Source organism: Zootoca vivipara, chromosome 8 (genome assembly GCF_965207765.1).
Source record: "Zootoca vivipara chromosome 8, rZooViv2.hap1.1, whole genome shotgun sequence".
Taxonomy (NCBI): Eukaryota; Metazoa; Chordata; class Lepidosauria; order Squamata; family Lacertidae; genus Zootoca; species Zootoca vivipara.
The window spans coordinates 23,785,682-23,810,489 of NC_142591.1; the positions used below are offsets into that span (position 1 = coordinate 23,785,682).

Consider the following 24,808-nt stretch of genomic DNA (forward strand, 5'->3'; position numbering starts at 1 on the left):
CTTCTGGAAGTCCGTACTTAACCTGAAGCGTACTTAACCTGAAGCGAACTTTCCCATTGAAAGTAATGGAAAGTGGATTAATCCGTTCCAGATGGGTCCGTGGAGCACTTAAACTGAAAGTACTCAAACCGAAGCGTACTTAAACCGAGGTATGACTGTACATGCTTTGGTCAGCGAGCACAACTTAAGAATCTGACGGCAATGATTATGATGTAAAATGCATTCCTTAAACACATAGATGTGACTCTGTCTAAAGCAGTTGAAACTGACTGTTAAAGGGAGTCAAGGAATCACTCCCACAAAGGGTTTTACTGATATTATGTTGTTTTCCAAGGAAATGTATGCAGTGAGGCTGCAATGATACTGATGCGATGCACCTGCTGCCATTCTGATGCCATTTCAGCGAGACAAAAGCAAGCGGTTTGTTTCCAGGAAGTTATTATTACTTCATAGAATCGTAGAGTTGGAAGAGACCACAAGGGCCATCCAGTCCAACCCCCTGCCGAGCAGGAAACACCATCAAAGCATTCTTGACATATGCCTGTCAAGCCTCTGCTTAAAGACCTCCAAAGAAGGAGACTCCACCACACTCCTTGGTAGCAAATTCCACTGCCGAACAGCTCTTACTGTCAGGAAGTTCTTTCTAATGTTTAGGTGGAATCTTCTTTCTTGTAGTTTGAATCCATTGCTCCGTGTCCGCTTCTCTGGAGCAGCAGAAAACAACCTTTCTCCCTCCTCTATATGACATCCTTTTATATATTTGAACATGGCTATCATGCTGTCATCAGCTTCAGAAAGCAGCTAAATTCATCTTTTGAATGGTTTCTTTGGAAATAGGAGTCTTGGGTGGCTGTTTTTGTTTTTGTTTTTAAAGTGACATCAAGTACAGTAATGCCCTTGTGTAAAAATGACGGCAGATGCCGAGCTGTCATACGCTGATTTCTGTATGTTGCAGAGAGGGAATACATTTAGGTTCTGAAAACCTAAATGGGAAACAACAAGGGATTTTACTCCAGGGGCTCAAATGAGTCCGCAACATGAATAGACCACAATAAAAATAGATTCTTAAGATGACCAAGAGTTATTACCACAACGTATGTTAAGCACTCAAGCAAAGGAGCAGCTTTTACAGGATGATTTGATAATTACTTTGCTGGCACTGGCTACGGAAAGCCTTTTAAAACAAACACAGCAGCCAACATACTTGGACAATCTCTGGCATAAAGGTACGTAAAAAATAATCCCTGCCTCACTGGATTAGTCAAAAGTGTTGTAATTATATTGCTAATAGTAGCTAGCCAGGTACCCCTAGAAGTTTACAAACAAGACATAGAATGAGATGGTTTCCTCCTCTTGATCATTCCCAGCATGGCTGTTAGGAGGTAGAGTGCTCTTGTACATGGAGGGGCAATGGTGATTAGCTGCAGACAGCTATATCTTCTGTGATTTTTCCTAATCCCTTTTCAAATTCATTATTAAAATTATAATACTTAAGCTAATGGTCATCACACCTCATATTTGCTTAAATTCCACCAGTCATTTCTATGCTGTGTGGAGAAAAATATATATAGCTCCTTTCGTTGTCTTGAACCTACGGCCAATCCCCTTTATTGTATAATTCCAAATTCTAGTCAGTATTATAATGGAAGAAGTCTTTTGCTCTCTGTGCCTTTGTTTGATTGCATTTTTTCACGTTCAAGTCTCTGTCCTCACAAGTCAGCAGAAATAAAACTTTCAATTTCTACAAAGGAGAAGGGAAGCAAAAATTAACCAGTGTGTCGTTTTATTAAGACTGTGGCAAGTCTCCCTGCTGCCGCCGCTGCCGCCCCCTTAAAGAGCTGGAATTTAGTAACATGATTTGACTCGTAATCTGGACATAATACTTAATTATGTAACCGAACTAATGGCAAGAATTGACATAACTTTATAGGTTACAATTGGTTAGTTCTGTACTAGAAACAGCTTGAGGGCAATCCCCAGATTGCTTCACCAAAGACAGTACAGTTAATCCATCTCAACATTTGGTATTGAGAGCAGGATTTCCTTTTGGGTATTAATTACATCGCAGTGCCATTGATGAAGCAGAGAAAACGTGCAGCAAGTTGCCCTATCAATCCCAGGAAAGAAGTAGCTCTGGGTTCTCAAGGGATCATTTTTAGATTTCTCTCCCACCAAGCAAATACATTGTTAGACCTGGGAGACCCAGGCACAAAGCCCTGCTCAGCCAAAGAGCCAGTCGCCTTTGCTTTTTGTAGCATACCTTGCTGTGGGGATGAAATTGTGTAGTACAGGGACAAGGAATCTGTGACCCTTTCAGGGTTGTTAGACTGTCTTTCCCATCAGCTGCAGCCTTCCTGGCCAGGGCTGATGGGAGTTGGAGTCTAGCACCATCTAGAAAGCTGCAGGATCCCTATCTTGAGCATTTCTGAGAAAAAGGGCATGTGGCAAGTGCAAGCCATGGTCCAACTGTCTAGTGATCCAGGAAGAGTGTTGGACAACCAAACGAATACTGAAGGTAGACCATGTTACAAAAATAAGCAACTCCTCTTCAATACATGGCAACCTCAACATCCCATCTCTCTTCCAAGACAATGTGTTGACACTTCTCTGTGTTAATGGGGTCCTGCTTGGTGCCACGATGATGTGACACTCCCATGATGCTGCTCTGTGTTGGAGCGTGCTGGGTTTGCCTTGTTCCTCACAGCCATTCTGTCCTTTAGAAAGCTACTCCCATTCAGAGCAGGAAATACTGTATCAGACTAGACGGACCAAAGGAATACGGCAGTTTCATATGCCAAATACCTTAAGATCACGCTCAACACCAGGTGTTACACGTACAATAATGAGTAATATTTTATTTCATTAAAATATATTGGAAACATCTCTTGCAAAAGAGTTGGGTTCTCAATAATTTATTACTATTTACATTAGCAAATTTCGTTTTACAATCATTATACAAAAGAATACTGAAAGGTTCACAGGAGAAGGGGGAAATGTACCATATTCTTCGGAGCTTGGAGGGGGGAACAAAAGGAGCAAGGAACTTGGAATGTATTCTGTTCTTCATTTCCTACACACAACTTCTGGCAATTCTACTAAACACCTCTATCAGTTTTTTCCTCAGTTTAACCACCATTTCCAGCTTCCTCTGGGAACTATAATTTTCAGTGGGTGTTGATAATACTCTACTGGAGCATGGCTCACAGAAATACAGTTCTTCATATTCCCCCTGAGTAGAAGGAACGACAATTAAACCATTTGAGGCCTATAGTTTAGATGTGCCTTTATTAAGCAGCTTCATCACAGTATGTGGCTGAATAAGCTGCGAGAACAGGTGCTTTGCCATCCTATGAGCTGGAGCCAAAACCAAGCTCAACGCAGCACCATTCAGTAGTTAAAAAGCTTTGAGGCCTGCTTCTGCGGTTACCCCAAATGCTTCATGTTAACAGAGCCCACTACTGTCACCACAGAACCAGTTCTCTCTTCTCATCCATGCCATTCAGGCCTACAGAACTTGTCTCTGTGCCATGCCCTCCTTCAGGGAATGCAAGAGTTGTTTACTCTTTCCCCCAGGCCAGTGGCAAGCAGAAGTGACAATGTGGCTGTCACTTTCAAGGACCTTCGAAATTGCACTTGTTTTCTTAATAGCTGTGCATGGAAGCTCTTTCGGCGCAGCTTTTCCAGGTCCAAAACTTTGCCTGCTGTACAGCTATTTTGGTCAAGCTTCCAACCCCCGAAGGCAAACAGAGGGGGAGGGCTAGAGTCAAAGTGGGCTAGTGGATTTTATAAGGGTGTAGTTGTTGCTGTAGCACAGCTTTAAAACGTCCACATGTAGATGGTTGAAGCTTATTTCTGAATGCATGAGAAGTAAGGGGCCATAGAGGGACATCTGACTCCCATCAGTCCCATAGACTGGGATGATGGATGGATGCTGTAGTCCACAAACATATGGTGGTCCACAAGAGCCTCATTCCTGCCCTAGACAGCCAGCTGACAATTCTAGTGGAAACCCTGCAATAGTGAGAACGGCGAAGATTTCCTGGTTCTAAGACAGGGGAGAAATCCTAACAGCATTTCTAGCAGACCCATCCAAAATTCAGGTACAATAAAAATAAAAAAATAACAATTATGGATTACTTTCCCTTTCCCCCAACTTGGGATGTAACTTGCTTGTTTCCTTTATAATTATTTTTATTATTAATTATTATTTCAAGTGAAAAAGACAGGCCCTTGGATGATTAAATAAAACCACAGGCTTAGAATAAGTTAAATTAATCAATCCATTTATGTGCTTATTTCCTGCAGGCACGCATGACATAAGGCATCTTTCAATGAATGAACCACCATGACATTTGTGAGAAGTTGTCCCTCTGAGGAATGAAAACTGAACACAGGAGGCCTTTAATTGGAAAAGGTTAAGAATGTACTTATGGTACGAGGGAGCTCGAGGGAGAGGAAATGTGGTTGGTCTTTGCAAGTTCTACCGTATATCAGTAAGAACCGGCGCCACTGATTTTTGCACATTCACCAATGATTTGTCAATGGCATGGTTGCTGCTGATTCGGCTGCATGACATAGTTCCTTGGCCTATTACGCTCCAGGTGTCTTTGCTTCATTCCCTTTGGCAAAACAAATGTCTCTTTGTCCATTAGAATAGAATGATGGTGAACCGCCATGCTTAAAGACCGCCCTTCTGATGTCAGCCACAAAGTTCGCTTGGCACTCTTAGTCCAAAATATCAGTTTCAAATGGAACCAGGTGGTAGTACGACAAGTTGGTGACATATGCTGCTGGGTCATCGCTGCCCTCCAGCTCAGAGGTAAATTCGCCAACATTTTCAAACCTAGAATGGGACAAAACAATGCGTTCATGTCATTCCTGCTTGGTCATGCTACTGTATTAAAAAGGAGATGGAATGCACATAAGTAAACAGAAATTAAGCTCCTGAGAAGAGGCAGATGCCCTTGACAGAAAGCACCATGGGCCTCCAACCAGGGATAATATATGGCATGGGTAGGCAAACTAAGGCCCGGGGGGCGGATTTTAATTCCGGCCCACGGACGGTCCGGGAATCAGCGTGTTTTTACATGAGTAGAATGTGTCCTTTTATTTAAAATGCCTTTCTGGGTTATTTGTGGGGCATAGGAATTCGTTCACCCCCCTTAAATATATATATATATATATATATATATAGAGAGAGAGAGAGAGAGAGAGAGAGAGAGAGAGAGAGAGAGAGCACCCCCCCCCACAAGGTGTGAGGGGCAGTGGACCGGCCCCCTGCTGAAAAAGTTTGCTGACCCCTGAATATGGTTTTGTTCTCCTAATCACAGTGCTCAAAAACCATCAGCTCGTTCACAACAATACCAATGGTGCTAAAAGCCTTTCGCAAGGGAGATAACAATTGGGACATGCCCGAGTTTTCTTTGTTGTCCCCAGACATTCTTACGGTAGTATAGTATGGCTGGATTACTTCAGCTGTTCTTCTGAACTAATATAACTGCAGCGATTAAAATACCCGGACGGCTGCAACAATCAAGCCAATCTAATGTTCCACATGCATGCAAACTCAAGAGGAGAGACTGCCACCTACTGAATCAGAAACACCTCCTTCTGAAGGATGTTAGAAATATTTGTCTGCTTCCTGCTTAATTGAAATTTAAACCAATCCCCCCTGCTGCCTTGATCACCTTTCAAGACTATATAGGTAAGGTAAGGTAAAGGTAAAGGATCCCTGGATGGTTAAGTCCAGTCAAAGGCAACTATGGGGTTGTGGCATTCATCTTACATTCAGGCCGAGGAACATAGCTGCCAAGTCTCCCATATTCCCCGGGAAATCCTCGTTTTTCCAGCTGTTCCTAGCTAAAAAATCAGATTTTTTTGTTTTTCCCCGGTTTATTCTGGCGCGGCGGCCATTTTGGAACTGGGCGGAGCATGCTCAGAAGCGACTTTTGATGCTGCTCTGCCCAGTTCCAAAATGGCTGCAGTGTGACTTCTGGCGCGGTGGCCATTTTGGAACTGGGCAAAGCAGCATCAAAAGTCACTTCTGAGCATGCTCCACCCAGTTCCAAAATGGCGGCAGCGCTACTTCTGGTCTGCTACTTCTGCCCGGTCCCTTATTTCTCCGACAGCAACTTGGCAGGTATGCCAAGGAAGCCGGTGTTTGTCCACAGACAGCTTTCCAGGTCATGTGGACAGCAGGACTAAAGCACTTCTGGTGCAATGGGACACTGTGACGGAAACTAGAGCGCATGGAAACGCCGTTTGCCTTCCTGCCGCAGTGGTACCTATTTATCTACTTGTACTGGCATGCTTTTGAACTGCTAGGTTGGCAGGAGCTGGGACAGACCAACGGGAGCTCACCACGTCAAGTGGATTCGAACTGCCGACCTTCCAATCAGCGAGCCCAAGAGGCTCAGTGGTTTAGACCACAGCGCCACCCACGTCCCTACTATATATTCTATGTGCATAAGCGAGTTTGCCTGCTTCAAGCCCCCACTGAAGCTCATCCAGTGTGACTTCTGCTTCTGCCTCTGACATTCATTCATATGAGCAAGAGTACAGTGGTGCCTCGCTAGACGAAATTAATTGCTCTCTTGCCTGCCTGCCTACCCCACCGCCTGTCACACGAAGATCGGCTCTGTCCCCCGATGCACTATGGCTCGGGGAAGAAGGCAGGGAGACGGCAACAGCCCGCAGCTTCCCGGGCTGTTGCCATCTTCCTGCCTGCTTCCCCGAGCTGAAGCGCCCGGGCAAGCCCGACACAGCGGGGGATCCCGCCTGTCACGCAGCGGGGATCGTAGGGGGCTTCTCAAGCCCTCTACGATTCCCGCTGTGTGACAGGCAGGATGGGGGGGGAGACAGGAAAGATCCTGCATTTCCCCCCCATCGCGCCCGACACACAGCAGAGGATCGTAGAGGGCTTGAAGCCCTCTACGATCCCCCGCTGTGTGTCGGGCGCGATGGGGGGGGAAAACGCAAGACGAAGCGGTGGCCATAGAAAACCTTGTCGTATAGCGAGGCAACCTCCGATCAGAAAATCCTTTCGTTAAGCGGAATTTTCGTCTAGCAGGGCATTCGTCTAGCGAGGCACCACTGTACCAGGGGAGGATTTAGCTGTGTGGAATATGATTGCACAAGTGTTGCAAGATCCCTATGGAATAGCTGGCCACTCAGATTAGAGTATGTATACAACGAGATCCTTGCATGCTGCTAAGACAAAAACAGGCCACTGCTGTGTGCAAGGATCTGAAGACTGGCACCACTAGATCTAGCCCAAGAATGCTGGAAACCAACTGTTGCTCCATTTTATTGTCATCGTTTTGGTTTTCAGTCTTTTCTTTCCTCCTCTTTTCTCTTGTCTTCTGTCTTGACGTATGAAGAGTTCAGTTTTCACACTGCAAATATTTAAGTTCTTGAAGATACTGTTATCTGAAGCTAATTAACACGACTTGAGGTGACTCATCAGTTACCTGCCAGAACAGAATTTCCTAGGGATCTTCTGCAGCGAAGATTGTCAACATAGCTGCCTTTGAAGACAGCATTTAACAGTTTGGTTTGGTTGCTATCTGTAAACTCTTCTCCTGACACAAACTCTTATGTTAAAGCAGGATAGAAAACAATATTTGCAGTGGAGGGGAGAAGGAAAAGAAAAAGAGTGTTTTCAGTACTATACTAATGCCAAATGTGATTCAGCATTAGTAATATAATAACCACCTGCCTGACTCATAGTAGCTGGATTAAGTGTGTGTGTGTTTGTGTGTGTGTGTAAATAGCCCACTCACCAGCATGATTGGGTTGGGTTTTTCTGAAGGTTCAATACACAACCCCAAGCAATTGAAGGGAAGTTCGCAACATACAAAAATATATTCAAAGAGAAGACAACAAAAAACTGATCACACGATTGGAATCTGTTGCTGCAAGGGAGCAGTTGTGCTGATAAAAAAAAACCCTAAAGGATGGCTCTTGTGCTGGACTGGTACATTCAATCCATAATGACTCTCTGCCACACAATATAATGGAAAACGCTAAGTCAGAGGAGTCCCACTTTGTATGTTAATTTATACAGGAGATTCAGATCTACAAGCGGCTCATTGCTTGTAAATCTAAATTTCTTATGAATGCCCAAATAAATTCTAGTCTTCAGATGCTCAGTCTCATCATGTTACCGTGGTAATGGGATAAAGACTGGCGTTTCAGAACTCTGCCACTGGGATGGGTGACCAAATTATATTCAGCTAGGTAAAGGCATATAGGGACCCAGGTGGCGCTGTGGTTAAACCACTGAGCCTAGGGCTTGCTGATCAGAAGGTCGGCGGTTCGAATCCCTGTGACGGGGTGAGCTCCCGTTGCTTGGTCCCAGTTCCTGCCAACCTAGCAGTTCGAAAGCACGTCAAAATGCAAGTAGATAAATAGGAACCGCTACAGCGGGAAGGTAAACGGCGTTTCCATGTGCTGCTCTGGTTTGCCAGAAGCAGCTTTGTCATGCTGGCCACATGACCTGGAAGCTGTACGCCGGCTCCCTCGGCCAATAATGCGAGATGAGCGCGCAACCCCAGAGTCGGTCACGACTGGATCTAATGGTCAGGGGTCCCTTTACCTTTACCTAGGTAAAGGCGTATAGAATTTCATGGAATTTCATTCCTTGACCCTGGCCGTCTCCTCTCACTACCTACCCTAGCTCTGCTTTGACTCTCCTCTCCAATGTCTGCCACCATTCAATACCTCCCTCATGCTTTTACATCCAACCCAATCTTGGTAGAATGGAAAAACATATTGTCTAACACTGGGCAATACCTGGTTTTCAAAATTGCATTATAGCGCCAGCTAAACATCTATATATATCGATATACAGTGGGACCTCGACTTACGAATTTAATCCGTTCCGAATGCACACTCGTAGGTCGAAAACTTCGTAAGTCGAGTTTCCCATAGGAAACACAGTTTCCCATAGGAATGCATTGGAAACGAAAAAATTCATAAGTCAAGGAAACCGCATCTAGCCGCGAACGGGTTCTCCGTTTGGATGTCAGGAAAATCGTAAGCACGTGGCCACTTTTTTCGCTCGTAACTCGAAAACGTTGGATGTTCAATGTCTGAAATAAGGATGGAACTATGTAGAGGCAAGCAGTAGGGCTGGGTGATGCCTGGTTTTCAACATGGTGCTATATCGCCAGCTAAACATCACGATATACTGATATATCACAATGTCTGAAATAAGGATGGAGCTAGTTTTCAAGATTGTGTTATATCATCAGTTATATATCATTGCAATATACTGATGTACAGTGCTTTTTTTTCTAGAAAAAATAGGTGCCGGAACTCACCATGAAGTTGTTACAGTAAGTCCCACACTTTTTAACAACAACAAAAAAGAAGTGCCAGTACTGCGTACCCTTGCATACCCCATTTAAAAAAAGCACGGCTGATATATCACAATGTCTGAAATAAGAATGGAGCCTTGGAGAGGCAATTGGCTGGCTTCACATTTTCCCCCACATTGTGATTTTTGCATAGCACACACACACACACACACACACACACACACACACACACAATATATTGCCAGGTCAAAATTTATGAAACTGCTATCACAATATGGACTTCAAACCAGTTTTGGACAATATATCGCCCAGCCCTAATATTGTTCCCTCCCTGTCATCTTCCACCTCAATATTAGTTCTCAGACTTGTATCTCCAGTCTACTTTTCCTACAGATTACGCTGCTCTTGGTAGTATGGGAGGCATTGCCCCATGGTAAACTCTCACCCCAAACTTAGATCCTGCTTGAGGTGGGGCAGGGGAAAGAGGCAATATATTTCATCAAACAGCTTCGTCTAACATTTTGTTTCTTGATCAACCCTGGGATGACACAAATATGATGTTAAGAATGGGCATTTATGTTTACGGGTGGAAATATTCATTCAAATACCATGCATACTTACAAATGTTCCGCCGAATCGACATCTAAGTGCTTTTCTTTCCCGTTTGGTATACTGTGATCAATGACTATTGTTTCAGTGTTGGCTAAACAAAATCCATTAGATCGCATGATTTCTATGGAAGGAGAAAGGAAAAGGGGAAACATCAATATATGAGGACTAATTCCGGAAAGAAACGTGTGCCTACTTAACAAATGAGATCACAAATCAAACATTATTTGAGGAAAAGGAGACATAAATGTTTCCCCACACAAAAGAATACACTTATACAAATTTACTGTAAGCATCTCTGATTTATGGATTAAGCCTTAGCTAAAGGAAATTTATGGGCCATCTCTTGGATAAACAGCCTCTTTAGAAATCACTGGCAAATTCCAATTGTTCTCAGACAGAAAGTATCTTATGGTCATTCTAACTGTAAGACGTCAGTGATGTAAACATCCTTGGAGAGTCTGCAAGGGGAAAAATGAGGGGGTGTATTACCACAGTTAAGTGAAGCAATTGGTATTTAAATAACCCTACCTCCTGATAAGATCATTAAGCCAAACTGAATCACAGGACAGGCCCAATCAGACACCCAAAACTGAGCCTGGATAGCTGAAAGCATATTTTAGGGTACAATGTCACCCCCACCCCAAGAAATTGAATTGGTAAGTGGAATCTATTGAAACGTTAATGTTGTGAACCTCTCACTTGTTTCCACGTATAGCTCTGATGGCAGCGACCCAGAAGTGCTTTATTTGCTAAGCAGAATCAACAAGGGCAAATGAGAACACTGACTCCTGCTGGCTATATGTGGCATTTCAATCTTCTTTGGGTCAGCCTGGATAGCTTAGTTGGTTAGAGCATGGTGCTGATAATGCCAAGGTGGCAGGTTCGATCCCCGTAAGGGACAGCTGCATATTCCTGCATTGCAGGGGGTTGGACTAGATGATCCTCGGGATCCCTTCCAACTCTACCATCCTATGATTCTATATAATGTGTGTAACTAACGCCAGTGACCTCCTTCCAAAGAAACTGGATCCTGCACGAGCACCGTACCCATGGAATATCTCCCCACTCAGAAGTGGGATGCATATGCATAACAAGAAACATTTGACTTTTGATTCCTCAGCTGTGACAGAAACAGTTACGATGAGGATTGCAAACTTCTCAGTATTCAATTAGCGCGGGAGGCTGCAATTCTGTTTGTCTTGAGCTGAATTTTGCCAAGCAATGACAGCCTTCAGTAACAGATTGTCAATGGGAGGGAAGCGGGGGGGGGGGGAGAGAGAATGAAAGGGCTCTTGTACCCTACACGCCAGTGCTTTGTGCAAAAATAACAGAGAACCCCTCTAATTAGGTACAGCATTTTAAAGCCAGAAACTTTATTCTGGGAACCCCTAAAAGATTTTGCCCACTTTGCCACACTAACCTGACTGTGCAAGACGAAACTAGACCGTCTGTTATTTTTGGTTTTAAGCATATTCTCATTATCTTCACTCAGACACAACACTTGAGCAGAAGGGTGATTCTCTTTTGCCTTTTCTGAGCTTAGTATTGTTAAGTTTTCTATCCGTTCCCTGTCTCTGCTGCCCTCCTTCTCCTAACCCACGGGTGTCAAACACAAGGCCCGGGGGCCAAATCCGGCCCGCCAGACCTCGTCATGTGGCCCGCCGAGCGCCCCAGCCAGCGGGACCCAGCAGTGGGACCTTGCTGCTGAAGCGCCGCGCCAACAAAGCGCCGACAAACAGCTGGGGCCGGGGAAATGCTTTTTGCCCCTGGGTCCCTTCGCGCTCTTTTCTGGCGCTGAATCAAGGCGGCGACCCCCCCTTCCCTTCCTTTCTTTCTTCCTCTCTCTCGTTCTTATTCTTTCTTTCCCTCTCCTTCCTTCCTTCTTTATCTCTGTCCTCTCTCCCTCTTTCTTTTTCTTTCCCTCCTGCTCCCTCTTTTCTTTCTTTCTTTCTTTCTTTCTTTCTTTCTTTCTTTCTTTCTTACTTACTTCCTTTCTTCCTTCCGTCCTTCCCAACTTTCTTCCTCTCCCTCATTCTTATTCTTTCTTTCCCTCTACTTCCTTCCATCTTTCTCCCTTTCCGTCTTCTCTCCCTCTTTCTTTTCTTTCCTTCTTTATTCTCTTCCTTATTTCCTACTCTTCTTTCTCTCCCCTCTTTCCTTCCTTCCTCTCTCACTCCCACTCCCACTCCCTCTTTCCTTCCTTCCTTCCTTCCTTCCTTCCTTCTTTCCTTCCTCCCCTCCCCTCCCCTCCCTCTCCCTCTCCTCAGAAACATAGGATGCTGCTTTATACTTCTGGCCCTTAAACCCTGGAACCAGGAGAGCAGCTCCAGTGAGTCAACCTCAGCCAGTCCCTTTGGTGAAGGGTGGTGGCTCACTGGCAGAACATCTGTCCTGCATGCAGAAGGACCCCAGCATCTCCAGGTACCAGTAGCTCTGCAAAGCTCCTGCATGAAACCCTAGCGAGCCTCCACCACCCAGTGCAGTTACCAAAAATCATTTTTCAATAAATTGTACAATAATTGTACATTTGAATATCTACTTGCCATTATTCTGACTATGTTTCAGCTTTCAGAGCTAGTTATTACTTACATTATTACATAAAACAGTAATAATTGAATGCAGTGACAATAATTTATGATAATAAAGAGTGGACACATAGTCCTACAGATACAACCGGCCCTTTGAGGGTGACCAAACTGCTGATGCGGCCCCTGATGAATTTGAGTTTGACACCCCTGTCCTAACCCATCAGGAAGTGCACTTAAAGTATGACTCATCTTCTGCAACAAAGGATTGTGCTGCAGACTGAGATGTAAACTCCAGACTCCGAGCCTCTTACCATCTGGTATACTTTCCTTTCCTCTTTAATCTGGAGAGAGACTGTTTTGGGAACAGGCTTTTCTTTATTGAATACAAAATATGTCTGCCCTCTCCCCATTCCAATCTTCTTTGGATGATAACAAATGGCCAACAAACAAAACCGCAGCAGATCCAATGTGAAATATGACCGGAATATTATTTTGCTTTGCTTTTCTCCCCACACAGAATCATAGAATTGTAGAATTAGAAGGGACCCTGAGCATCATCCAGTCTAACCCCTGTAGTGCAGCAATCACAACCCAAGCACACCATGCTGGCCATCCAAACTCCACTTAGAAACCTCCAAGGAAGGAGAGTCCTCCACCTTATGAGAGAACACATTCCGCTGTCAAAGAGCTTGGAATCGCCTTTCTAGCAATTAGAATCCATTGGTTTGGACTCTAACCTCCAGAGCAGGAAAAACTTGCCCCATCTTCCACGTGACATGCCTTAGATATTTGAAGGTGGCTATCATATCTCCTCTCACTACCTGTGGATCACCCAGTCAACAGAATAAGAAACTCTTAATTTCAGGGTTGTGGGTTCGAGCCCCACATTGGGCAAATGATTCCTGCACTGCAGGGGGCTGGCTTAGTTGAGCATTGTGTCCCCTTTCAACTCTACAATTCTGTGATTCTTATTCAGGCTAAACATATCCAACCGTTCCTCATAAGGCTTGGCTTCCAGACTCTTCTTGATCATCTTGGTCACCCTCCTCGGCACGCATTCCAGCTTGCCGCTATCCTTCTTAAATTGTGCCTCCCGGAACAGCACACTGTATTCCACATGTGGTCTGACCAAGGCAGAATAGAGTGGGATTATTGCTTCCCTTGATCGTGACACTAGACTTCTATTGATGCAGCCTAGAATAGCATTAGCTTTTTTTTCTTCTTGCATCCTTGAGACTACAGCTTTTCTCTTCCAAAGGTTAAATACTACCTTAGCAGTTAGCTTTAACATTGTTCAGCCTAGCAAAAACACTGGATAATTTTACCCTGCAAGATTCTAGGAACATAGGAAGCTGCCTTATACTGAGTCATCCGTGTGTCTAGCTCAGTGTTGTCTGCACTGAATGACAGCTGCTCTCAAAGGTCTCTGATAGGGATCGTTCCCCCCCCCCCCAGTCCTACCTGGAGATGCCAGGGATTGAACCTCAGTTGCTTCACCAGTGAGCCACAGCCTTTCTGAATGGGATGTCAACTTTCAAAGGAAAGGAGAGGGAATATACAGACCCTATCTCCCTCTCTCCTGCCTGAAGTAAGTGGACCTCTGCCCCCCCCGCCGCCGCCGCTGCCTCTTTCCAAGTCCTTCTTTAAATGGTTTTTTTGCTTCAGTTAGCTCTTCTTCTTCTTCTTCTTCGGCGTTCCCTCATAGCTGAGTAAGATTGTCTTCCATGAAGACAGTCTTAACAGTAAGTCCATCAGTGACTGTGGAGGCCAGTTCTGGATCCACACGTCCCTCCACAGTGGGGACATGGGTTTCCAGGCAGGAGTTGATCACAGTGAGGGTTTGCCAAGCATGTTTTCCTCTTAGCACTCCTTTCAACACTCCTCTTTCTCTCTTGTTAGCCTTTAGCTCTTTCTTTCTTTCTTTCTTTCTTTCTTTCTTTCTTTCTTTCTTTCTTTCTTTCTTTCTTTCTTTCTTTCTTTCTTTCTTAAAAAGGAGTACTATCTGCTTTTTGTCCCTGGGCAATTCGGCTCCAGGGACCACACATTCACTCCATAAGACACACAGACATTTCCCCTTACTTGTTAGGAGGAAAAAAGTGTGACTTATGGAGCAAAAAATACGTAGTTGCTTTGGAAGACGATAATAATAATAATAATAATAATAATAATAATAATAATAATAATAATAATAATTTATTATTTATATCCCACCCATCTGACTGGGTTCCAACAAAACATTAAAATACAGAAATCCATCAAACATTAAAAGCTTCCCTAAACAGGGCTGCCTTGAGATGCCTTCTAAAGGTCTGGTAATTGTTGTTCTCTTTGACCTCTGGTGGGAGGGCATTCCACAGGGTGGGTGCCACTACCGAGAAGGCCCTCTGCCTGGTTCCCTGTAACTTGGCTTCTCGTAGCGAGGGATCCGCCAGAAGGCCCTCGGCGCTGGACCTCAGTGTCCGGGTAGAACAATAGGGGTGGAGACGCTCCTACAGGCATAATCAGGCATCCGCACAACACGACCAGTCCAACGAGGTTGATGTCGAAAAACCATTGCTTCTTTATGATTTTTGCTTCAGTTAGCTAAAATGTATGACTGAATCAAACAAAGCTTCTTCACATTGTGCTTTAGAATCAGAGAACTGTAGAGTTTGAAAGGACCATGAGAGTCATCTAATCCAACCCCCTGCAATGCAGGAATCTTTTGCCCAATGCGGGGCTCAATCCCATGAATCTGAGATGAAGAGTTTCATGCTCTGCCAACTGAGCTGTCCCAGGGAGTCTTTAGTATGATGTCTTTGAGAAGCCTTAGAGTGGAAATGAATCTCTTTTGAACCATATGGATGAAGATGGGTAAAACAATAATATCAACTATCGTCGCTAAAGCAGGTTGATAACTCTTACCTGATATTTTAACTGGACTTTGAAAGCTTGGTTGAATTTTATGGACATTGTCATTTTTTAACACCTGATCTAAAGGAGATCTTTCGAAGAAGGTGAGGACGACTTCTGATCTGGAGTACTGGAGAAAAAGGATAAAACAGAAAATTATTATTACAAGAGCTCGGGAATGGGAGGAAATCTCATCTGGGAGCTCATTTCCATGGTTGCCTTTATTTACTGAAGGAGCACGTTCTAAGCTTGGGGCCGCAAATGTCAGGGTCAACACGACACAATAATGGCAGCCATGCATGTTTAAACATGGAATTGCCCCAATAATATAGGAAGTGCAAGAGTGGGATCTGGTTTTAACCACAAAGGCAACACACAGATGAAGGGTCCAGGATCCCCTCTGGGCTTGCCACCTACTTCTTTGCTGCCCCTAGAGAGAAGAAATAAGGAAAGCCTTCTGGGTCACGTCAATGGTACATCTAGACTAGCATCCTGTTCTCACAGTGCCCAACTAGATGTTTGTGGGACACCAGGGAGCAGAACATGACCACAAAAGCATTCTCCCCTCCTGTAGTTTGCAGCAAATGATATTCAAAAGCGTTACTGCCTCTGACGGTGGTTGGTAGGCATCCGTAACATTATCCTCCATGTCTAATCCACTTTTAATCCAAGTTAGTGCCCTTAACTGCCTCCTATGGAACCAAGTCCCATGGTCCTAGATCAGGCATAGGCAAACTCGGCCCTCCAGATGTTTTGGGACTACAACTCCCATCATCCCTAGCTAACAGGACCAGTGGTCAGGGATGATGGGAGTTGTAGTCCCAAAACACCTGGAGGGCCAAGTTTGCCTATGCCTGTCCTAGATCTTCCAAAATTCAGTCCATGGGACCTGGTGTCATGAGAGAGAGAGAAAAAAACTTTTCGCTATCCACTTTTCTCCATACCGTGCCCAGTTTTAGAAAGTTTTCAAAATGGATGGAAGCTGATTTGAGAGAAAAGGCATCCAACAGCAGTTTTCCCCAAGAAGCTCCAGGATAGATGTGGATCGTGGCTACTGTTCAGGAGTTTGTGGCTTCCAACGCTAGTGCGGGGAAAGCATTGGCGGCAGGATAAATGGTACCCAGCCTACATCCCCCATGAGCTATACAGCACACTGGATGCATTCTGTCACTCCTGTTGGGTCAAATCCTTTTACGAAGGGGGAAGGGAAGATCGGCCCCGTTCCCATAACAGCCCTGCTTCTGTGTCAGCTGTAGATCTACAATGTTTCTCCGCATTTGCTTGATGGATTTGTTTCTGCATTTCTTAGTGGTGACAAAAAGGTGGAATAAACTCTCCCACACAGTATGCACACATAACAACCGCTAGCATCAAGCAAGCGTCTCTCTCAAATTACAATGGTATTGATTTCAATGGGCAATCATTGCAGTGGATGTTTGATTCAGTGTTGGACTGAATCAGACCACTGGTACATCAAGTTCGCGGCGGTCTGCATCCGTTGGCAGTGGTTTTCTAGGGGTTCAGGCGAGGAGGATTTCCCAGCCCTACCTGGAGAGACTGGAGATTGAAGTTGGGACCTTCTGCATGCAAAGCAGATGGCGCTACCATCAGGCTACATAGAATCACAGAGTTGGAAGAGACCACAAGGGCCATCCAGTCCAACCCCCTGCCAAGCCCTTCCCCAGTGCAGGCTGCCCAATGGATTGAGTTTCACATGAAAATAAGCTATTCACTTATTACCTTTGACAGATTTCCATGAATTTTAAGAAAGGGTGCAGCTGAATGGAATGTGTGATTTATTTAGCAGAAAGAATCAGAAGCCCGGAGACCAAAACAAGGGAAATGACCCATGGGGAAGTTAGAGCTAGTGCATCATAGCTGTTAAGACCACAAACGATAAGGTGGTAGCCCCAGTTTTCATCAGTAAGTCTTTGCATCTGCTCCACTTACCTTCCAAGGCATATTTATAATATTCTTGAGGAGCTTCTCTACTTCGTTAAGCCTGGCTTCTATGTCGTGAGACTCCTTAATGGTGATTAGTCCTGGAAACAAAGGAGCTCTGTAAGGAACGTGGGGTGTGGAGGGACCAAACACACAGCATCTTATAGAGCAGGCATGTCCTACAGGTATATCATGATCTACCAGTAGATCACTTGATGTCTGTGGTAGATCACTGGCTCCCCTCAAAAAAGCTCAACAACTTTGTTTGACTCCCCTAAAAAAGCTCAACAACTTTGACCTGAACCCCTAAAAAAACTGGCTTTCCTCCCTAAAAAAAAGCTCAACAACCTGAACCCCCCCAAAATGGGGTAGATCACTGCCTCTTTTTAACTCTGTGAGTAGATCGCAGTCTCTTGGGAGTTGGCCACCCTTGTTATAGAGCAGGGGTCCCCAGACTTACCGGGCTTCGGGCCGGTGCCCGCCGCGCCGACCGCGCCGACCGCGCGGCGGGCCGGAGGGCAGGGGAGTGCACGCGCAGCGGGCCGGAGGGCGGGGGAGTGTGCGCCCGTGCGCATGCGCACACGGTCGAAAAAAATCGCCGAAAATCGCTTGTGCGCATGCGTATGGGCCTCCCCCGACCCGGAAGTGCATCGGAAATGACCTCTTCTGGGTCGGGAGAGGCCCATACGCATGCGCACAAAGGATTTTCGGCGATTTTTTGCCGATTTTGAAGATCGCCGCCGCGCAGCGCGCCGTAAGAGCGGGCGGCGGCAGCAGGCGGCGGGGGTCGTCGCGGGCCGGATTGGGAGGCCAATTGGGCCGCATCCGGCCCGGGGGCCGTAGTTTGGGGACCCCTAGTTTGGGGACCCCTGTTATAGAGGAACCAGTTTTTCCTTTTCTTCAGTTATATGCATTCAAGTATACATTTAATGCTGAACCTATCCTAGCCTGAGGACTTCAACATGGCTAAGAATCGATTAGGCAGTTGATTTTATTAGAAGGCTAGAATGCATATTCCTCAGCCCTTTGCTAGATTATCTAAGCCTGCTCCCCCCTCCATACATCATTACCAAATGGCAGCCTGAAAAGATATATATTAGGTCTTATGAATGCTCCATTTATCATTGGCAGAACGCACAGAAAGCAGTACGAGGGAGGTTCAAAGGCCTCAGGCATAGCTGCCAAGTTTTCGCTTTTCTCGCGAGGAAGCCTATTCAGCATAAGGGAAAATCCCTGTAAAAAAGGGATAACTTGGCAGCTATGGCCTCAGGTGTAAAGGATTTCTAAAATTAATCTAGATCAGGCATCCCCAAACTGCGGCCCTCCAGATGTTTTGGCCTACAACTCCCATGATCCCTAGCTAACAGGACCAGTGGTCAGGGATGATGGGAATTGTAGTCCAAAACATCTGGAGGGCCAAAGTTTGGGGATGCCTGATCTAGATTTTAGCTTTGTGAAGTGTCCATACAGTTCCACAACTACAAGGTCACCACTGAGAAGGCCTCCTATTATTGATGCTAAGATAGGGTTGCCAGACTCAATAGAGGACAGGACTTCTGTGCCTTTAATTGCCCTGCTCTCTTTTGAGTCTGGAAACCTTAAAGAGAAACCAGCAGACCCTTTGCTTGGAAATTAAACAAAGGGTCTGCTGGTTTCTCTTTAAGGTTTCCAGGCTCAAAAGAGAGCAGGGCAATTAAAGGCACAGAAGTCCTGTCCTCTATTGAGTCTGGCAACCCTATGCTAAGAACATAGGAAACTGCCTTCTACTGAGGCAGCCCATTGGTCCATCTAGCCAGACATTGTCTACCCTGATTGGCGGTGGCTCTGTGGGGTTTCAGATGGAGGACATTCACAGCTCTACCTCGAGATGTTGGGGATAGAGCTAGGGACCTGTTCCACGCAAGGCAGATGCCCTACCACTGAGCCACAGCTGCTCCCCACCCTTGGTTGACCTTTAAGATTTCCCTCCCCCATGTTTCCATCCTGGGTCACTACTCTGACTCTAGGGAATAGCCGCCTCCATGGAAACTCATCAATGCCAATTGTTCTGGAACTTCTAGAGGCAAATTAAGACTTAGTTTTAACCAATTCCATTGAACATATATCAGATTGTTATTGCCTTCTTTTAAATGTGTGTGTTTTCATGTGTGTGTTTTAATAACTGGTTTATGTTACCATGAACTGGCAATACACCTACCATTAGGGAGATGTCTCTGTGTGAAAGTCACGGTATCTCTGAATGTGCTTTATTTTAATCCATAGGAATGAATGAAAGCCACTCATTAATATGAAAATGAGGGGTGATACTGAGATAAGTTTAAGCCTGTTTTCTACTCTAGTTGTCCCAGCCATGTAATATCAAATTGTTTGAGAGTGAAGCCTGATTCTATCTGCACAGTCCACCCTGGGTTCTGTCTCTTCATCGCTCCAGTGTGTGGCAAAATGCTGAGAAACGGTCTTTGAAAAAAGGGTATCTGTTCCTATTATCTAATTATGTATCTTTTCTTATGATTTGGCATGCATTTATTGTACTTAGTTGAAAGTAAAGCTGCCTTGATTTCACTGTTAAAGGAACAGGGGAAGTTCAGGAATCAAAACGCAAAATAAATTTTAGAAAGTGCTGTGACGATTGCATGTGCCCATAATGGAGAGGCAGATTAAAAATGTCAATTCCACGGCAATTTCCAAGACATCCAGCAGAGAGCAGCATAATGCCACATATAACCTAGAATTACCTCATATGGGAAAGGCAGCTACTGTATATAATATGCAAGCATCCTGAGATCATTTGGCAAAACCATCTTTTTACTAAAATAGTCTCGAGTCTGAGGTATTAGTAAATGATGGTGATGGTATCATAGGGTTCCACGTAGCAATTTTCTGTGGACTTGGTGCTGTTCATGTGTGCATTTTTACAGCATCTGCACAGCAACATCCTCTACAAAATGACACCTCATCCCCATCAATTAAATCCTGATTTACCATCTCTCTGTTGTTGTTGTTCCTGCTGCTGCTGCTGCTGTTTAATTTAGCAGATTTTCTGCAGAAATGATCAACCCTAATTAAATGGGGAAATAATATGAGATGAACTATTCATGAGGTTAAACCACAGCGCCTAGGGCTTGCCGATCAGAAGGTCGGCGGTTCAAATCCTCGCGACAGGGTGAGCTCCCGTTGCTCGCTCCCAGTTCTTTCCCACCTAGCAGTTCGAAAGCACATCAAAGTGCAAGTAGATAAATAGGTACTGCTCCGGCGGGAAGGTAAACGGCATTTCCGTGCTCTGCTCTGGTTCGCCGAAAAGCGGCTTTGTCATGCTGGCCACAGGACCTGGAAGCTGTACGCCGGCTCCCTCAGCCAATAATGCGAGATGAGCACCGCAACCCAGAGTCATCCACGACTGGACTTAATTGTCAGGAGTCCCTTTACCTTTACCTTTACTCATGAGGACAACACCATGTTGATGCTGTGAGAATCCTCCACGCATGAGCAGCACAGAGTCCACAATAAACTGCCACATGGAAGCATCATAATCTTCTCATTGCTCACTTTCTCCTTTTGGACTATTTTAGTAAAAAGTCGTTGTTTTGCCAAATAATTTCACAGCACGTATCCTTGCATATTCAAATGCACACTCTGCGCACACGGTGCCTGACGAAACAGTATCATCTTTTTGATTATTTAATGCGAACCACAATGAGAACCTTTGACTGAAAAGTGATGCAGGTGTTTAGGAAGTAAATGAGCAAGCAAGCAAAGAGCACAGATCTCTGCCCCAAGGAAATTGCAGTCTAGTTGACGGTGCAGGAAACAAGGAAACAGAGGCTGAAGGAAAAGAAGGGGAGGGTAATATGCCAAGGTTATATCTCACACATCTGTTTCACCTCGAGACACTAATAAAGGGCAAAGTTGTCTCTAAGTGAAAGCTGCCTATTTATAATCAGACTGCCACCTGGCACAAGTGCCGTTTCAAGAATTCCCTACATTGTGGCATCAAAACCACCTATAGAAACTTTGTTGCATTAATGAAATAGAGCCAGTAAGTGCTAAAAGTTAATTTTTCCACTCCAAAAGCCATAGATGGGAAGTACAGTGCAGTTCACAATATACCACCCTCAAATTATGCTCAAAAAGTAAAAATTGAAAGGTTGTTGCGCTTTCTTTAGACAAACCCAAAAGTTGTTGAGTTTGACTTGCCTAAGATTCCAGCAGCCCTAGCTGTATCTAGATCCTAGGCACATTTGCTGAATAGAATATCCCAGTGGTCCCTTTTGAATGCAAAAGCCCCTTCCAGTGAGGGCTCCTTAACACCATCTTCTCCAGCTTTTCTGACCATTGAGCTGGGGGGAAAAGAGAAAAAGCCTTTTTAGTGGTGGCACCCTATTTTTGGAATCTCCTCAGAGTGGCCCACCTAGTACCAATAAATACTGTTCTCTTTTCAGCACTAGTCAAAGGCATTTTTTCTTTCCTCAGCTTTGTTGTTGTTGTTGTTGTTTTGGTTTGGTTTGGTTTTTGCGTATTTATGGGGCTTTTAATATGTCTGGGTTTTGTTTTTGTTTTGTTTTGTTTTTTAAAAAATGAAATTTCTATTATCTTTGGAAACAGCTCTGCTGAAGGCTTTTAAATACAGTAATAATAAAAAGGTGTCCACTACTCAGAAATTTCCAGGGTTCGTTGAACAGAAGCAACTGCAATTAAACTACAAGCATGTCCTAACAAATGTTAGCAGCATGTTTGGAAAGAATTTTCCCTTAGGTTAGATTAACTGACTGTGGAAGGGTTTTGGAGGGGTGGGGCCGCAGGTTGGCCTGTGTCATAGTTACGTGCTTGCTCAGATATCTGGGTGGGGTCATTTAAGTGTGTCTCATTAGACTTATGCCATGATCTGCATGCACACTCAGACTGCTTCTAGCTTGCTATAATCTCCAAGATGTGAACTATGTTTGGGTTGTTGAATTGGAGGAGGACACTCAGTTTTACAGACTTTGGCTCAGAGCCACCGCAGCCCATTAATCTACAATACATTTTAGAAAGTGGCTTGTCTGTCTCTTCATTTGGATTCCGCACGGCATTTTGAAGGGACCCAGGTGGCGCCGTGGGTTAAACCACAGAGTCTAGGGCTTGCTGATCAGAAGGTCGGCGGTTCGAATCCCTGCAACGGGGTGAGCTTCCGTTGCTCGGTCCCAGCTCCTGCCCACCTAGCAGTTCGAAAGCACATCAAAAAAGTGCAAGTAGATAAATAGGGAAGGTAAACGGCGGGAAGGTAAACGGTGTTTCCGTGCGCTGCTCTGGTTTGCCAGAAGCAGCTTTGTCATGCTGGCCACATGACCCGGAAGCTGTCTGCGGAGCGAGATGAGCGCCGCAACCCCCGAGTCGGACACGACTGGACCTGATGGTCAGGGGCCCCTTTACCTTTACCTACATCATTTTGAATTAAGATGGCAGACCAAAATGTGGCTTTGGTATGACTTCTCCCAATTTTGGACATGAAGGGTCCAAACTCACAAATTACACTATTCATTATTATTTTTCACCACAGTTTGTTGGTTTCTATGAAATCCCGGGCAGCACTCGCATGGGCATAGCCAGGATTTTTGTTGGGGGGGGTAGAAATTATGTGATTGGTCAGTTAGTTAAGTATTTCTATTGATTTACTTGATCTGGGGGGGGGCAGATGCCCCCCTGCTCCCCCTTGGCTACTCCCATGGCACTGGGCACTCCTGTTAGTACTATTAACAAAGGTCTTATATGACCACCTTCTTGCACTTTGCCAAATTCTGGACGGAATTTGAATAATAATAATAATTAATAATAATAAATTTTTATTTATACCCCGCCCTCCCCAGTCAAAAACCGGGCTCAGGGCAGCTGACACCAACAGAATTACAATAAAACATAAAAACAATTAATTAAAATACAGTATTAAAATTTAAAGTGCAGCCTCATTTCAAGTAATCCATAAATCCAAGCCATGAGGGAGGAAAACACAGGGGTCAAGCTGAGTCTAACCCAAAGGCCAGGTGGAACAGCTCTGTCTTGCAGGCCCTGCGGAAAGATGACAAATCCTGCAGGGCCCTGGTCTCCTGGGAAAGAGCGAGATGCAAAGAGTGAGATGCAAAGAATTGTCTGGTGAGAGTTCCTCTCAACCCCAGAACTTCAGTTCCCAAACACTATAGGAAGAGGGAATAACTGCTCAAATCAAGCTAAGAATGCAGTCCTGAGCTCATCTATCAGGAAGTAAGTTTCACTGAGCTCAAAGGGGCTTACATCTGAGTAAACCTATTTAGGATTGCAGTGCACACATATAGGCATCAGTGAAGCTGATGGCAGCAGTGAGCAAATCCCCTCGGAAAGAATAAGTGGCAAGTGTATTTGTTTGCAACACTCCTTCTTGACTGGCGACATCAAATTACATCATACAATTGGCAGGTGGAAAGTGTTTGGTAGAAATGGCTGCACAGGCCAAATGAGGCATGTGGTATGGAGGGTCATCACCCCCTGTTGTTGTTGTTGTTGAGTCGTTTAGTTGTGTCCGACTCTTCGTGACCCCATGGACCATAGCATGCCAGGCACTCCTGTCTTCCACTGCCTCCCGCAGTTTGGTCAAACTCATGTTGGTAGCTTCGAGAACACTGTCCAACCCCCTAGACCAGACTTTCAAAACAATGATGAACTTCAAGGGGGAAATGATAGCTGTAGCGTTCATATAGTTACAAAATAATAAAGTGACATCTTTACGAGCAAATCGCTGAAATTTGTTTCCAAGTTTACTCCCTAGTAGAAACAATCTTCCAAGAGAAACAATCTCCCAAGCTGTGAGCAAAAAACAAACAAACCCCCCAGAGGTCTTCTTATATTAAGTACCTAAAATTAGCCACCCTTTGGTCAGATAGCTTAGAAAGAATAAAACTGCTTTGACATATACGAGTATCCGTCTCCAAACTGTCAAACATGAGAAATGCTACCCAACTTCATTGTTACATGGGTAAAACTTGCTGAAAGAGCAAGAAGAGAGTTGTGTTGTTCTCTGTGGGCATTTTGTCTGGAAGAAGATTACAGCATTTACAGCTGTCATAGGAAATTACAGTTAACAGCTGTCTTTGAAACTGCAAACTTCTTCCATACCTCATAGCCTCCTCTATTACATATAATTTCAGAAGTGTGAGGAACTATGTTTAATGTCATCACGCTTAGTCAAACTTACTGTGGCGCCAAGTCATCCCCTAATCATGAGAAACACCACATCAGCTTCACGTCCCTCTTCTGGGCAAAAAACCCTTGCTCTTTTAAAGGTGAGATTCTGAAAATGCAGAATCCCACCTAATTCCATAGTTCTGCAACATATTTAGAGAACTCCATGATACAGAGCCCTGTGGATTATATAGGTTCCCATATCATTTTTGCTATGATCATTTATATACTTGCAAGGTAGGTAAAGGTAAAAGGTAAAGGACCCCTGGATGGTTATGTCCAGTCAAAGGCAACTATGGGGTTGCGGCACTCATCTCGCTTTTCAGG

The 24,808-nt window shown here is 44.7% G+C and overlaps 1 protein-coding gene across 1 annotated transcript in view; it reads right to left on the bottom strand.

Moving 5' to 3' along the window:
* Positions 1 to 2,828: 2,828 nt before the first annotated feature.
* PXDC1 (PX domain containing 1) overlaps positions 2,829 to 24,808 on the bottom strand; it is a 38,413-nt gene continuing 16,433 nt past the window's right edge. The window contains exons 2-5 of the mRNA XM_035126385.3: positions 17,303 to 17,394; positions 15,365 to 15,482; positions 9,942 to 10,053; positions 2,829 to 4,843 (exon numbers count right to left, since the gene is read on the bottom strand). Coding sequence (XP_034982276.1) covers positions 4,726 to 4,843; positions 9,942 to 10,053; positions 15,365 to 15,482; positions 17,303 to 17,394 — 440 coding nt within the window. The 3' untranslated portion in view covers positions 2,829 to 4,725. The remainder of the gene's footprint in view (positions 4,844 to 9,941; positions 10,054 to 15,364; positions 15,483 to 17,302; positions 17,395 to 24,808) is intronic.